Genomic DNA, 16381 nt, shown 5'->3' on the forward strand with positions numbered 1-16381 from the left:
ACAATATCTAGGTGCGCACTCAGAACTGAAAATTGAAATCAAAGCACGGATCAAACCGAGTCGCACCAGATGGTTCGGTTTTTACTATTTTGAAACAGTTTTGGTTTGAAACCTAACTGCATGATACAAAAAAGGTTTGGTTGAAACCTAAATACCTTATCCAGCATGTTCACAAGCACTACTATGTTTTACTATTTACGCGATGAACAAAAGTTGGTCGTGCAAAGTGTATTTGTGTCACACGAACTTCTACGCGCAGAATCCATCTTGCAAAGAACGTGAAGAAAGACTTTGCGCGACGAAAAACATGATTGGTCGCAAGAACATAGAGCGACGGTTTAACCTTCATCGCACAAAATTTTTAGGAACAAATGCGTTCGTCACACAAAATACCATGATACAAACGTGGGACGACTAATATTCATCATGCAAGTACATCTTGTTTGTGCAACAAAACGATTTTTTTCATCGCGCAAGTACGTCTTGTGCGATGAAATTTTGTTCGTCGCGCAAAATATCATCGTGTAAGCTATTTTTTCTACTAGTGAAGCTCAAAATCTCCTAAATCTTCAAAGAATAAGTATCCAAGATGAAAGGGGTCAAAAAAATGGTTGAACAATTCAAAGTTTCAAAGTAGAGACTTGAAACACCAAATTTTTTCTGTTGAATTGCATAAAACCATAACCAAAGTAGTTCTCAGTCGTTAAATAACTGGTCATTTTGGATTTACCCGTTATCGCCCATTAATTGAGGGTATTTCTATGATTTCAATAAAGACAGAACCTAATGTCTCATTCCTCACTGAGTTCCCCTTCAACTATGAGACAAAGTCACAAAGCTATCCCTCGGCTGCCTCGTCTACACCCATTTTTCTCCCTTAAGGTTTTGTTTGCAATTCTCTCTTTCTGTATCTCTTTTCCCTCAATCTTTATGGTCATATGTTGTTTTCAAAAATTGGGAAGTAATTTCTTTCTGGAGTTATATGGTTTTGCTTCCGATTAAATCTGCTTTGTAATCATCCTCGAAAACAAGATATGGGTTGTTCGTATTTTTTTCTCCTCCCTTTGGTAGGTTGGTGCTTATTTTTCATATTCTTAAACGTTCAATTTTTAAATTATGTAGTTATAGGTGTTGTTTCTTTTTTTTTGAAGTGTTAACTTGAAGTTAATTTCAAAGGTCAAGACGACATATAGCTTGAAGATGATTATGCTTCTACTTATTTAGATGATTGGGTTTTGTCCATTTTTGCATAGCTTGCGGTGGTATAGAAATTAATGTGATGGTAAAATCGTTTATTGGAATATGATTGTTGCTGGTTATGCGCAAAACGAGTAGTTGTTTTGTTTCTGTATAGTGATTGTTGTTGGTTATGAGTGAATCAAGGAAGCATAGAGATTGTTGTTGTGTAGAATCACAGAACTATAAAGAAAGTCGTAGTTCCACTATAAAATTAAATGGCAATATAAAGAGTAACACAAATTACTTATAAGCTTATACAATGTTCATTTTTTCATCAACGTAAGATTCATTTTCAACAGAATCATCGATTATACAAAATATGTAATCTTGTACAAAGTTTCTTACCTTTATTTAAACTCTCTCTTTTAGGGATACTTATATTTTCAAAGGCGGCCTTGAATACAACAACCCCAGCCGCTCTCTCCATTTTCTCTCTCGCATAGAGTAAGTCACAAACTAGTTCTCAACATCGTTGACTCCTTCCTTGGGTTGGGGCCGGTTGGCAACCTCTTCCCCCTATTATCTTTTTCTTTTCTTTTATTTATGCTTGTGTATTTTCTAGTTTTCCCCGCATTCATCCCCATTTTATAGCATTCTTTGCTATATTTCGGTGTTTATTACAGTCTTTTATGTCTTGACAAACCCAACCCCCATCCTACAACCCTTGCTTCGTAACCCAAAACATTCATCATCTTCCATCTTGTTCATTTCCTCCTTCTTCCCACTTGACATCCCTCTCACAACCACTTTCGCATATCTTAGCCTTCAGTTCACATCTTTGTACCTGACCAGGATGTCGAAAATCCGGGGCCAAGCGTGTTGCGACTTTGCCCAAAGTGAGGATGTTTTACATGCCGCCTTAGCCCCATCCCCATCCCTTTTGTTTTGGTTTTGGTTCTACCTGCAGGGGCTTGTTTTGGTGGTTCAGATTTGTTGGCTCTTCTCCGATATGTCAGTTTTGGGTTGGGGGTTTTTCCTTACTACTAGTTATTTTGTGGTGCGACTACTTCATCGAATTCCACGTGGAGTGGATTTTCTTCGTGCAATTACCTTTGTGGTCGTTGGCGAGGTAATGGCATCGACAGCGGTCGGTCTTTGCTGCCTGCGGCTCTGGGTTTTTGTCATGTCTATTTTTTTGTTGAATGGGTTTTGGCTCTCCCCACTTTATTGGGCTAGTTTGTTGTATTTGTATCGAGCCATTCTCATTCAATGAATTTGCTTGTCCGTTGTCCAAAAAGAGATTTTCAGAGGCGCATCACACTTTCGATCAATTTACCATAAAAAACCCTGCCGCGAGCTCGGTAAGATTTCTTCCTAGTTGATAAGCTTATTTCACCGTTCGTACTTCGTAATCCATATTGTGGCAGCAATACTTCCAAATTCTTAACAGAAATAAACAACACTTACGAAAATGAGAGAAAGAAAATCTGCAAATACAAACTTGTCTGAAAAAAAATACGTGAAATGCTGGCATTTCAGAAGCTTATCCAGGGAAGTTTATGGATTCAATATTGGGTTAGGATCAGCCACCCATTTTTCAACACACATTTTATAACACAACTCACTTTATAAATTATTTTTAATGAGAATCCTGTGAACTTTCAAATTATGTCCGTTTATTGTATATTATGCGTTACAAATTATTTTAAATATTTTACTTAAAATTAAACATGAATAGTACCTGACGAAAACTGACAATGATATATAATAAATGAACACGATTCAAAGATTCGTAAGATTCTCACAGAAAGGATGGGAGGATCCTCATTCAATATTTTAATATATAGCCACCTCCTCAATGCACGGATATCCACAAGAGTCGACAGGGCTTTGTGCGACATACTCAAAAGCCAGCCGTCTCCTACAGACAAGGCACACGTAATTCCCTTCCCATGCAGCTTACGCTACGTGTCAATATTGGTCCATCCTCTATACAAATACACGGATTTCTCTCGTGGAAGCTTACGTTACATGTCATGTATCGGTTCTTCCTCTATAGAAATACACAGATTTCACTCCTCCAATTCAGAAAATAGATAACACCGCTAAACCTAAACCCTAAACACCGGCCGGTAGCTATAAAGCCCCAAAAAAAAAAAAAAAAAAAAAAAAAAAAAAAAAAAGAGAGAGAGAGAGGGAAAATTAAGATAAATGCCACAGATGGAGAGGAAGCTGGAAACACCCAGTGAGATAAAGAATGATCAGGAAAGCAAAACCGACCATGAGGAACAACAGAAACACAGCAAGGAAAAAGATGAGCAGAAGGAGGAAGGCGACTCACTTCCTCTAATGGCGTTGAACCACGTATCGAGGCTGTGCAGAAATGTGGAGCAGTCGGTGGATTTCTACACCAAAGTGTTGGGGTTTGTCAAGATTGAGAGGCCACCAGCTTTTGATTTTGATGGGGCTTGGTTGTTTAATTATGGAATTGGGATTCATTTGGTGCAGTCTGAGGATGAGGAGAGGCTTCCACCTAATCAAGATCACTTGGATCCCATGGACAACCATATCTCTTTCCAGGTTCCAGTTCTTCTTATTGGAAAAATTAATTTCTACATGTACAGGTCGATTTTTTAATTTTTTTTTTTTTTTTTTTTAAACACAACCTTAAATTTACTGTTAAGCGTAGGGAGTGTCGTCAAACCACGCAGTCAGGCAGTCATAGTAATTTGGTTTGAATTTTTCGTTCACGTAAGTCGAATCTAAGAGATTTCACTTGTGAATGGAAATGCCACCATATTGTTGTACTAACTGATGTACTTGACGATTTGTTGAGCTTTTTATTTGAGAAGACAAATTTAGATGAATTTAGTTTGGAGTACTTTCGTCAATTAGTTTGAATTACTTGCAGTGTGAAGACATGGAAGCCATAGAGCGGAAGTTGAAGGACCTGGATATACACTACATAAAAAGAGCAGTAGAGGATGACGAAAACGGAACCACAATCGACCAACTCTTCTTCAACGATCCAGATGGATTCATGGTTGAGATGTGCAACTGTGAGAATCTCAAGCTTGTTCCCGGAGGTTCCTTGGGCAGAATAAAGCTCCCAGTTGATAGGCATACTCCGCCTGTTGAACTGAACCAAAACGACAGTGGCAGAGGCAATGACAACGATACTAAATAATTAAGTTGTTGATGCTTCTTTTAAATTATCAACATATGCATGCTAATGTTAACTGTTAAGGGTAGCTTGGTTAGTTGGCAATTTTCATGGAGATTTTTTTTTCTTCTTTTGGGCCTGGCTTGTTTGAATGTGTTTTTAAAAGCAATTATGAACAAGCCATATATTTCTTTTATGCGTGTATTTTTATTCATTTGTTTTGACAATTCTCTTTTTTTTAGTAGAACACAATAGCTTTCAAATATAATGTATTATACAAATTTCGAAAAATTCAACGGTATAAACTTTGAAGGATGATATATTGTAAGATATGTTTCTTGTCATCAAATTTCATTCATGAGATGATGCTAAACCTAAAAGTCGGTTCTTCTTCTTATCTTGTAAAAAGAGGTATGGCAATATAATGTAGAGTTAAAAATACACCATTGAATTTGAGTTTGATATTTCTTAAGCTGTGAATCTGTTTGATCATGGTCATCTTAACTAGCCTTTTTCGAACCCAAAAAAAGTGGATAATCATGATGCACCACTGGTTATTCTTCTTTTTAGAGAAAAAAAACACCATTAAGCAAAATAGTGTATACGTACATTTCATATTTGTTAAAAGTGATACGTGATAGGCACGATGCTTCACATTTGTTAAAAGTGATACGTGATAAGCACGATGCTTCACATTTGTTAAAAGTGATATAGGTGACAGACACGATGCATTAAGCAAAATAGTCAATTTCATTTCATTTTCGTCTAATCATCCGTTGGTAAAAAGATTAGCAAAGATTTCTAAATCTTTTATTCTTCTTAACTTACAAGATGTTTTATGTTCGAATCTTTGTATATATCCTTACAAACTAAAGACATCGGAGTACAAATGACTTTAAATTGTTGAGGTCATTCCACTCAAATAAAAAGCGCCAATAGTTTTGGGCCGGCTATTGTTCATCACCCGCAAAATATAGGCCCAAAATCACCCTTGGTCCCGCAAAGGAGCACAAAATAGGAGAATGCCCAGCATTACACTTGTCATCATCTAGGTGGACGTGCTTACAAAATCCAGAGTCATTCCTCCAAAATCATCCTCTACATCGACACATTCCTCCCAAATCATTCCCCTACAAAACGCAGCAGATCCCAACGAACAACCATCCACAGCGCAAACACCGAAACACCCACAGTGCGCCCGACCGCAGAGGATCAAGTATCCCAAACCCGCTACAACAACACTCGCTGACCATCGCGTAACGCCAACGATTGCCAAATATCAAAGACGGACAGAGGAGAGAGAGAGAGGCCTCAACTCAGAAGCTAAGTGCACACACAGAGATCACATTCAAAGCCAAACCCTAAAAATTCGAAATATTCGCATACGGAGATACAAAATTGCCCCAATTCTTCTCTCAGATCCGTTCCCCCAATTCTTCCGATTCCAATAAAGATTGAGTTGGGGTTGGGGTTCGCTCAGTTTTCGAGCCATGGCGTGCGTAAAGGGGGTGAATCGATCGGCCTGCGTGGCGCTTGCTCCGGACGCGCCGTACATGGCGGCAGGGACGATGGCCGGAGCAGTGGATCTGTCGTTCAGCTCCTCCGCCAACATTGAGATCTTCAAGCTTGATTTACAGTCAGAAGATCGTGACCTACCGGTAGTGGGCGAGTCGACGAGCTCTGAGAGATTCAACAGGTTGTCGTGGGCCAAGCCCACTGGATCGGGGTCTCAAGAATTCGGCCTTGGGCTCATCGCTGGTGGACTCGTTGATGGCACTATTGATATCTGGAACCCACAGACTCTGATCCGGTAATTGGATTTGAATTTGCCGTTTGCTTTTCGTTTCGATTGGGATTGAATTGAATCGAAATGAATTGAGTTTTGCTTGTAAAGTTCGGATTATCTGTATGGATTTGGAATGTGGGTTTTCGTTTGGGTGTTGGAACAATGTGGGAAAGTGGAAAGTTTTGCTAATTCTGTAGTTTCTTGGTGCTTGACTTTGATCTGAGTGAGTGGTCTGTTTGGGGTGAAGGGAAATGGGGTTAAAGGTAGCTGATATTGCGGTTTATTTTTGTAGTGTGAGTGATTAGATCTTATCTTAAGCTGTGATTAAATGCCCAGTTCCTTTTTTTTTAATTTTCATTTTTTGGGAGTGAAATGATATGTTGGAATTTTCTTGGTTGCTGGAAGTCTGAATATGTAGATAATGTGAATTGGGATTTTCATGAATTCTATTGTGAAGATGTAATCTTGGGCGTATTCTCTGACAGAACGCGTTTGAACATTTTCAGTTCATTATGTTATTTTATGGTTTAGGTTCTTTGGTAATGTGTATGTTTACTTGAAAATTTTGCATTTGGCTTATATTTTCAGTGTATTTGTTAGTAGTGCAATAATCTGAGCCTCCTGCTGGTTTTAGTTAGATTTGATCTTTCCCTTACAAAATTATGCGTGGAACTACATGCCCTCTGGTTTTGTGGAATTATTTTTGTATTTCAGAAAGCATTTTTTGGTGTGCTTTGGAAGGGCCTTATTTTTTATTCTTTCATATCCTTAGTCCCGAGGCAGGTGTAAGTGCTTCAGTTGGACATCTCACAAGACATAAAGGCCCTGTAAGTATTCTTCATTTTCAGATGCATGTCTTTTTGGTGATTCTTACAATGCTAGGACATCTGATCACTACGTAGGGTATTTTTTTTTCAAACTCTAAACCTTTATTCTTGTTATTTTATTCCAGGTTCGTGGTCTTGAATTTAATGCAATTGCACCCAATTTGCTTGCATCTGGGGCTGATGATGGTGAAATTTGTATATGGGACTTGACCAATCCTGCAGAACCATCTCACTTTCCACCTCTCAAGGTTTGTGCCAATTAGTTGTCAGTTTTCTGAAGTATTGCAAACTCTTTCTCTGTAGTCGGTATTATATTCTTTATCCTCAATTTTTGGTGTGGTTCTATTTGGCCACACAGATTTTTAGTTTATTCTGGCCTTAGAGCCTTTGATTTGGTTGTCATACTTCACCTTACAGTCTACCTGAAATGCACTTGTAGAGTACAATAGTTAGACATCATTAAAGATGTTTACTTTTTGTTACCCAAGGGTAGCAAAAGAAATAGGACTACTAGTTTTTACAGTATGCATCACAATGAGTGAGAAGCAAGTTGGATTTAGTAATCAATTGTAGATGTAGTAATCAATATACAATCATGATAAACATAAGGAGGTGGACAATTGGAAAGGATGAGAGGTCCCTTTCTTCAAATTATTCTCGTCACCTGTGGACGCCTATGTTGATTTTGACCGTATTCCTTATTTTACGAGAGAGTCTATAATTAGATTGCTTTCTGTCTCTGTCTTTGCGTGAAATGATTTTTCTCTCTTGATTTTGTTATAGTCATGAATATATTAAAAGCAATCTGGACATCATCTGATCCAAAGTGTGATGTCTTTATGCAGGGTAGTGGTTCTGCTGCCCAGGGTGAGGTTTCATTTTTATCTTGGAATAGCAAGGTCCAACATATATTAGCATCCACTTCATTAAATGGGACAACTGGTGAGAAATATATTTTTCTCTTTAGGTACTTGTTGTCTAGTAGTTTTATTTATTGTTAGAATTTAATATTTTGAATTTTTCAGTGATATGGGACCTGAAAAAGCAAAAGCCAGTGATAAGGTGATTTGATTATATTCTACTGTGAATCTATTATATTTAAATCTCAACGATTATTGGGATTGGTCATTTCCATTACCTAACTTGACATTGCTTGACCGGCAGTTTTACAGATTCAGTTAAAAGACGGTGCTCCGTTTTGCAGTGGAATCCTGATATTGCCACTCAGCTAGTTGTTGCTTCAGATGAAGATGGTTCACCGTCTCTGAGGGTAATGATATTGAAGTAATATTCTATTTGTTTAGTGGTCAAACATTTTAACATTTATGTTCATGCAGCTGTGGGATATGCGTAATATAATGTCACCAGTTAAAGAGTTTGTCGGGCACACAAAAGGTAACAACGACAACAACAAAGCCTTTTCCCACTAAGTGGGGTCGGCTGTATGAATCCTAGAACGCCTGTTAATGATTCTTTGCTTCCTTTCTTTTTGTTTGGGAGCAGTTTTTGCTTTGGGTTTCATAAAGCTATTTTTACTCTAGTGCTAATTTCCATTATAATGGAGTGGGGTAGTAGAACTATGGGGTAGAGTAAGATACTGGGCATCAGTTTCAAATGAGTTCAGGGATTATTCTCTTTCTCATATAGTGTGGGATATGTTAGCAGCCGTGAAATGATTTTGGATGAGGTTCTGTTACTTATAAATAGATCTACTTGAGAGGTCTTAGCTAGTTTTGCTAGATGGTGGATTTCTTATCCACTATTTTGTAATTCATGTTATTGTTTTAATAAATTGTTATCATTTCTTCTCCAAAAAATAAAAAAATTACTGGGTATAGGAACAGGTCAGAGAAGAGCTGTTAAAATATCCTTCTCTACAACATGATATGCTATGAGATTTTTGTATAGCCCTTCCCAATGTGGTTTGAAATCAAATTGCATTCAAATATGAAGTGGATAATAAGTCTTATGAACCTGGAAGGATTTATGAAATTAAGGGCTTGCCACATGTTGTTCATTTAATTAGAGCCTCAAACTGCTAGTCTACTTGGGTTTTCGTTTACTTTAGTAAACAAGATCCATTCACGGTCACTAATTGTGAAAGAGGGGGTGCGAGAGAGCGCCAAGATTTTCAATGGCCACTCGGATATCATGCCTTATGTGCATGATTGTACTTGATTAGTGGCTTTTTTAGGTTAAGGCTTTGAGGCTTTCTTAAATAGTACACAAGTTTCCCCATTATGTTTCTATTTCTGCTTTTAGGAATTGTTGTGTCAACTCGTGATCCATGCGTTTGAACTCGGATATGCTTACTATTCTGTTACATACCCATCTTATCCCAGGTGTAATTGCAATGTCTTGGTGTCCGAATGACAGCTCTTATCTGCTTACATGTGCCAAGGATAATCGAACTATTTGCTGGGACACAGTTTCTGCAGAGGTATGGTTTTTACCCGCTCTTTAAGGAGGCCAATATTTTTGTTCTGCACCTTTCCTACACTTTTAATCTCTTCTGTACTTTTGGTTTCAGTGAGGTGCACTATCCTCCTCTGTATTTTTGGTTTCAGTTGAAGTGCACTATCATTTGTCTGACTGTAGGGTTGTTTTTTCTTATATATTGGTTCAGATTGTATGTGAATTGCCGGCAGGCACCAATTGGAATTTTGATGTGCATTGGTATCCAAAAGTACCTGGAGTGATTTCGGCATCTTCATTTGATGGAAAAATTGGAATTTACAATATTGAGGTATAGTGAGGTTCTTATCATATTGGAATTTACTGTTATTTTATGAACTGCGTAAATATATGCGCGTGCTTGGGTCTATGTTCCTTCATGAACTTACCATGTTCTAAATCTCTTCTATTCTTATATTTTTATTTTTCTCACAGGGTTGCAGCAGATATGGAGTTGGGGAAAGTGCTTTTGGTGCAGGTAATGCACAATTAATTAGCCATTGCATGGTAACTTATTTAAAAAAAAAAAAATTAAGGGCCCTTTTGGTGTCTTATTTAAAAAACTTGAAAAAACTATGATCCTTCTTTAAAAACAAAAGTTTTCAAATACTAGATTTTGTTAATTAAAAAAAGGTCGTTTGGTATGGAACTTGAAACCTTTTGTTTGTAAATCTTTAGCTTAAAAACCTATTTTAAATCTTAAATATTGAGAAAAAAAAAGCAACCGGGTCTGACAGGCAAAGAGAGTGAAACTGACCACAGTTCACCGAAAAGAAGGAAAAAAGGAGAAAGAAGGGGAAAATAATAAAAAGATTATTTCGATGAAAGAGGTGGAACAAGAAAATGGAAAAAGCAACTAGAAACCCTGACTGCAAGAGTATGAAACTTTGTTTGCAGATCCAATGATAATCAAAGAGCAGAAAGAGATGGAGAAGGGACTGAGAGGAGAGAGGATTCGAGAGGGAGAGTGGCTGGATTGAAAACTCTAGAGCCTAACTTTTTGAGTTTTTAAAAAGTGGGCATTTTTTAGTTAGTTTGTTGTCAAGACTTAACTGTTTTTGAAAATGGGTAACAAGATTTATGAGCTTGGGACTCAAAAAGTGTTTTTGAGTGTAAAATTTTGGATACCAAACTTTCCTAATCATTGCATTGACAATTTTAAATTTTCTTTTTGGGTTGGCTGAACTCTGTTAACAACAGCACTTCATTGGCTATTTTTTTTTCTTGTTTCTTTTTCTACAAAGATTATCTCTTACAGCAAGCAATAAAGTTTGGCAGGATTTAGGTTAGAATAGGTTTAATTTGTACAGAACAGTAGATCTGGGGTGTTACAAATTTTCATTTGTTATTCTTTCTTTTCAGGACCTCTGAGAGCTCCGAAATGGTATAAGCGCCCAGTTGGAGCATCTTTTGGCTTTGGAGGCAAGATTGTGTCCTTTCAGCATGGTTCTGCTGGTTCAGAGGTACGCTTTATTGGCATGCTCCCTGTGTCTTCTGCTCTGATGCATTTTAGAGTTCATTTTCCTCCCTTGTGTCCAGGTTTATATACACAGCTTGGTGACTGAACACAGTTTGGTGAATCGCTCCTCTGAATTTGAAGCTGCTATACAAAATGGGGAAAGGCCTTTACTTCGAGCCTTATGTGAGAAGAAATCGCAGGAGGCTGAGTATGCCACTTACTAGAAATAACTTTTTTTATGAGCGTCGAGAGAGTTAATATCTCTTGAAAATTAATTCTCTTCTGCTTCTGTTTGCATGATTCTGTTCGGCAGATCTGAGGATGACCAGGAAACATGGGGCTTATTAAGGGTTATGTTTGAAGATGATGGGACTGCAAGGACGAAGTTGATCACTCATCTTGGTTTCAGTATGCCCGAGGAAACAAAAGAAGATGTTCCAGAAGATCCATCACAGGAAGTCAATGCACTTGGGCTTGAGGATACAATAACTGATAAAGTGGGTCTTGGGAATGATAAGGAAGCCACCATCTTTCCATCTGATAATGGAGAAGATTTCTTTAATAATCTTCCTAGTCCCAAAGCTGATACTCCTGTGTCAACCTCTGGTGGCAAATTGTCTGAGGGGGATGCAGTTCCTATTACAGAAAAAATGGAACAAGAGCCTGATGGACAGGAGGAGAGTGCTGATCCATCGTTTGATGAATCTGTTCAACATGCTTTAGTTGTAGGAGATTATAAGGGTGCTGTTGCAAAATGCATTTCAGTAAATAAAATGGCTGATGCTTTAGTTATTGCTCATGCTGGTGGTGCTTCGTTGTGGGAGAGCACGCGGGATCAGTATCTTAAGATGAGCCATTCGCCTTACCTTAAGGTATTTACAATCCACTTTCTTAAGAGGCTTCGAAACACTTTCTGTTTCATATTTTGATAATATATGAATGTAGATGTAAAGATGTGAAAGATTGATTATACTGTGTCTTTAAGTTGTGTCATAATTGTGTTTAACATGGCTAATTCCTACAATCAGATTGTTTCTGCAATGGTGAGCAATGATCTCTTGAGTCTTGTCAACACCAGACCCCTAAAATTCTGGAAAGAAACACTTGCTCTTCTGTGTAGTGTAAGTTTCCCAGCTCCTCAAAATGTTAATGCCATGATACATTGTGTCATTGTTTACATTTTTTGACAAGTAATGCGTTGTAAATGAAGTGTTTTTGGTTACTTGACTCATTAGTGTTTCTGACTTACCCTAAACTGCGCTCTTAATAGCTGTATCATAAGAGCAAATCATGAGCAAGTCAACTTTGAAATTTGTATAATTACTAATTGATTTATGTTTTTCAATGCGTCATGAATGGACAGTTTGCATCCAGAGATGAGTGGACCGAGCTTTGTGATACACTTGCTTCCAAACTTGTAGCTGCTGGTAATACTCTGGCGGCAACTATTTGTTATATATGTGCGGGGAATATTGATAAAACCGTAGAGATTTGGTCAAGAAGTCTGACAACTGAGATTGAGGGGAGATCCTATGTTGACCTTCTCCAGGTAAATTTTCATTTAGACCAGGCCAGTCATGTTCTTCTTGGCCATGAGGTTAAATATACTTTTTTTTTTCAGAGAGAACGAGGTTAAATATGTTATGTTATTTGGTTTAGGAATTAATGGAAAAGACAATTGTCCTTGCCTTGGCATCTGGGCAGAAGCGGTATAGTGCATCCTTGTGCAAACTTGTTGAGAAATATGCTGAAATTTTAGCTAGTCAAGGCCTTCTAACAACAGCATTGGAGTACCTAAAACTCTTAGGTTCTGATGAGTTGTCACCTGAGCTTGTTATCTTAAGAGATCGTATTTCTCTTTCAACCGAACCTGGTATGTGCTTCTTGAAAAGTTACTGAAATAACGTTTTAATATATGCATTTTTGTATGCTGGAGATTTCGATCAATGGCAATTAATCTGATCAAAGTGATTACTGAGTGGTCAATATTTTAATTAGTTCAATACACAAAATTCGATGGTTAGAGCTCTTAAAATTACAAAAGCTTCTTTCTTGTTACCTACATTATTTATTTTCTTCCCATGTTATTTGTTGTGTTATTGCACCAGAGAAAGTTACCAAGAATGAAACATTTGGAAACCAACCTGCAACAAGTGGGCCTGTATACACGGCTGACCAATCTAGTTTTGTCGGGTCCTCTTCACCATATTATCAGGTGTTCATGAAGTTTTTCGTTGCCGTTTGTTTTTTTTTTTTCCTGTTGTTTGTTGCCAAATCTGTTCTCTTGATGTGGATTGACTTTTATTTTCTCTCTTTAAATGGTTAGGAAACAGTGCCATCACATTTGCAATCAGGTGTTCCTGTAAGTCCTTATGGTGAGAGCTACCAAGAAACTGTGAATCCTTCGTATGGAAGAGGAGGATACGTCCCTCCTGCCTCGTATCAGCCTGCATCCCAGCCCCATATGTTTCTTCCTAACCAACCACCTCAGGTTCCACAGGTAATTTGTTGTTTATTAGGCTCTTTAGTAAAGAGTAATTAGTTTGTTTACTTTCTGAATATGCTATAACATACTAATACTACGGAAAAATATTCTTGGAATCAGTGCACTGAAATTCCTTTCTTTGAAGTAGAGCCGCCAATGTGTATTCTTGCTGGTTAAGGGTTACAACAACAACAACAACAACAAAGCCTTTTCCCACCAAGTGGGGGGCTATGGTTAAGGGTTATTAGGATTTTTTCTTTTGGTAAATTGCAGGATGCTACAAAATTATAAAATTGTTCGTTAGTCTTTGAAAATGTGCGTGTTATTTAATGATTATCTGAAATTTAGCTGTTAATGGCACTTGGCTGTGAAATCCTAGTTGTAATGAACTTTTTGTTATTAAGAAGTTACTGGTCACTTCTCACATTTTTCAATGTTCAAGGGTCTGGTTCATTGGACTTTTCATGGTGTACTTGTAGGAGAAATTTTCTGCACCTCCTGTTTCCTCTCAGCCTGCAGTAAGGCCTTTCATTCCTTCAACTCCTCCTGTGCTGAAAAATGTGGATCAATATCAGCAGCCAACATTGGGTTCTCAGTTGTATCCTGTTCGTATATCTTGTTTGATGTCAAATTAAATATCAGAAACCATGACCATGATTGTTTTTCTAACGTTTTTTTTTTTTTTTTTTTTTTGGTTGGTGTTTCAGACTTTCCAACCTATGCAACCACGGCCTGGTTCAACTGCTCCTCTTCAATCGCATGTCCCTCCAGTTCCTGTAAATCAACCACATGTTGTAGCTGCTTCTGTTCCTCCAAGAGGATTTATGCCCGTTACTAATCCAGGAGTTGTTCAGGGGCCTCATGTGGGTTCACTGCAGCCACCTAGTCCTACTCACCAAGCTCCAGCTCGAACCCCCGTGGCAGCAGCAGCTCCACCACCCACCATACAGACAGTTGATACATCCAATGTTCCTGGTAATTTGAGATTTCCTTCTATCTTGTGGAAATTTGCTAACTTCTCTCCTGAATTGCCTTGCTCTTTATATCTGTTTAACTTTTCCGATTTTGAAATATGAAGCTAGCTTCATGTCGTAATTTTCTCCTTGTCATAGCTCCCTCAATTTCAAACTTAAAATCAGAGGAATTTAGATTGAATTGGTGGACTATCAAAGATATAAATGCAATTAAACAGTAATACGCTGGTAGGATTGTCAATATTTTGATTTGCAGTATTTGTTAAATAATAAGATGCAGATTCAAACTTTAAGTTATTGAGGTCTCGAAGATATCATCAGTTCTCATGATTGGAAATTTGAAAAACTGAAAAAAAGGACATGAGAATTTTGGACCACTGTGATCACTGCAAGCAAGAGTGGTTATGGACAAATTGCATTGATATTCATTTGGACGATGAAGATAACAAGTATTATGAGTGGAGGTAATTAGGAGATACTTGACAAAAGTATGACTAGGAACGAAAATATCGTCCAACTTCAGATTGGTAAAGGAAGAGGTTTTGTACAGTTGACTCCAATTATAGATGAGAGAAGCCTCTGTTTTTGTTATAGTTCCTGAACACCATGTAATAGAGGGTCCAAAATTGAGTTCTACCTAGGTTCTATGTTTGTTAGGTATTATAGTGTAGGCTGTTTCCCTACTTTAACATTCAAAATCGACCTGACCTGAATGATGGACTCTCTACATTATTTGAGCTGTCCTCTTGTCTGGCATGCAATTGTTGGCCCAAAGAAGTAGAGGGAATGAAATATTTGTGGAGACCGCAGTTAGTTGAGTTTTTGTATTGCAGTTAGTATCATGGAATGGCCGAATCTTGAACTGGGATATATGGTCTACGAGACATTTTGACATCTAGACGTTAGTGTTACTTGTGTATTTAAACAAGTACAACAGTTGGGAGACTGCTAATTCTATTTCCTTATGTGCGTGTGGTCTGTAAAATATTCTCCTTCATCTGTGGTTCCCTATTTATCACATAGAATTTCCAACCTGTGGTTGTGTGACAATCTTTGCTTTTTTGTGTATAATGTGGTACAGCCCATCAAAAATTGGTAATCGCAACATTAACAAGACTTTTCAACGAGACATCAGAGGCGTTGGGAGGTGCACGTGCAAATCCCGGTAAGAAGCGTGAAATAGAAGACAATTCAAGGAAGATAGGTGCGTTGTTTGCCAAACTCAACAGTGGGGACATATCTAGAAATGCTGCTGATAAGCTTGTTCAGCTTTGCCAGGCATTGGATAATGGTGATTTTGGTACTGCCCTGCAAATCCAGGTACATTTTCTCAAAACTTCAAACTTACGGTTATTTTTTATTTTTTATTTTTTATTTTTTGCACTGCATTGCATAAATGGATGGGCTTTAATAGGGGCTCCTTTGGTTTCTGCTTTATATCAGGTGCTTCTTACCACTAGTGAATGGGATGAGTGCAACTTTTGGCTTGCAACTCTAAAGAGGATGATCAAGACAAGGCAAAATGTGAGACTATAAGCCTGTTATCACGCAAGTTTCGGATTGTTTGGTTCCCAGAAATCTTTCATGGCCTAATCTGCAAGAGTGCGGGACGGTTTGTTTTCATGCATTCAAGAAGTGCATATCTAGATTTTGGCTTCGGGATTTGATTAGCTTTCGATTAATTCTACCTTGGAAGGCAAATAGTGGGTTTGAACGCAAATAGTGAAGATAGTATCTCTGCACATTAAAAGACTTCTTGGTGACTCTTTCGGTTTTACTTTTGTAGTGCTTAGAAATAGCATTGATTTTTTTTTTTTTTTTTTTCACTTTCGACATTTTACATAAATTCATAGAACGTTTACTCAGCTGCTTTGAGCTTTTCCTAGTGATCTGGGTACCATTTTGTCATAGGCATGAAATTGTACCACCTTTGTGTTTTTGTTATATGAACACAATTAGAATTCCGACTTCAATTTTGTTGAAAATGACTGGTTGTGTATCATTTATGTGTTACTGTTTTTGCAATCTGAGATTTCGGTATGGTTTGGGCACAT

At 37.7% G+C, this 16381-nt stretch overlaps 2 protein-coding genes across 2 annotated transcripts; both read left to right on the top strand.

The window, feature by feature from the left end:
• The first annotated feature begins 3399 nt into the window (after window positions 1-3399).
• On the top strand, window positions 3400-4400 carry LOC137733522 (glyoxylase I 4). The gene is made up of 2 exons (XM_068472667.1): window positions 3400-3759; window positions 4091-4400. Exons 1-2 carry the CDS (start codon window positions 3400-3402, stop codon window positions 4364-4366), a joined length of 636 nt encoding a protein of 211 aa, XP_068328768.1. The 3' UTR covers window positions 4367-4400.
• A 1145-nt stretch (window positions 4401-5545) lies between these two features.
• Window positions 5546-16367, top strand: LOC137733650 (protein transport protein SEC31 homolog B-like). The gene is made up of 22 exons (XM_068472789.1): window positions 5546-6152; window positions 6901-6955; window positions 7081-7203; window positions 7801-7897; window positions 7981-8017; window positions 8120-8225; window positions 8293-8350; window positions 9298-9395; window positions 9582-9701; window positions 9845-9887; window positions 10772-10872; window positions 10949-11076; window positions 11182-11740; window positions 11897-11989; window positions 12232-12417; window positions 12528-12741; window positions 12977-13083; window positions 13195-13368; window positions 13833-13958; window positions 14061-14328; window positions 15409-15647; window positions 15771-16367. The coding sequence occupies exons 1-22, from the start codon at window positions 5833-5835 to the stop codon at window positions 15861-15863; spliced, it is 3345 nt and encodes a 1114-aa protein (XP_068328890.1). The 5' UTR covers window positions 5546-5832; the 3' UTR covers window positions 15864-16367.
• Window positions 16368-16381: the final 14 nt, after the last annotated feature.

This window comes from Pyrus communis, chromosome 5, assembly GCF_963583255.1.
Source record: "Pyrus communis chromosome 5, drPyrComm1.1, whole genome shotgun sequence".
NCBI classification, from domain to species: domain Eukaryota; kingdom Viridiplantae; phylum Streptophyta; class Magnoliopsida; order Rosales; family Rosaceae; genus Pyrus; species Pyrus communis.

What these genes read in the sequence shown, in the direction of transcription:
- LOC137733522 (XM_068472667.1), top strand. Translation starts at nt 3,400, where the DNA reads ATGGAGAGGAAGCTGGAAACACCCAGTGAGATAAAGAATGATCAGGAA. An exon ending in ACAACCATATCTCTTTCCAG is followed by an intron (nt 3,760 to 4,090) that starts GTTCCAGTTCTT and finishes AATTACTTGCAG; the next exon opens with TGTGAAGACATGGAAGCCAT.
- LOC137733650 (XM_068472789.1), top strand. Translation starts at nt 5,833, where the DNA reads ATGGCGTGCGTAAAGGGGGTGAATCGATCGGCCTGCGTGGCGCTTGCT. An exon ending in CTCACTTTCCACCTCTCAAG is followed by an intron (nt 7,204 to 7,800) that starts GTTTGTGCCAAT and finishes GTCTTTATGCAG; the next exon opens with GGTAGTGGTTCTGCTGCCCA. An exon ending in AACCACCTCAGGTTCCACAG is followed by an intron (nt 13,369 to 13,832) that starts GTAATTTGTTGT and finishes GTGTACTTGTAG; the next exon opens with GAGAAATTTTCTGCACCTCC.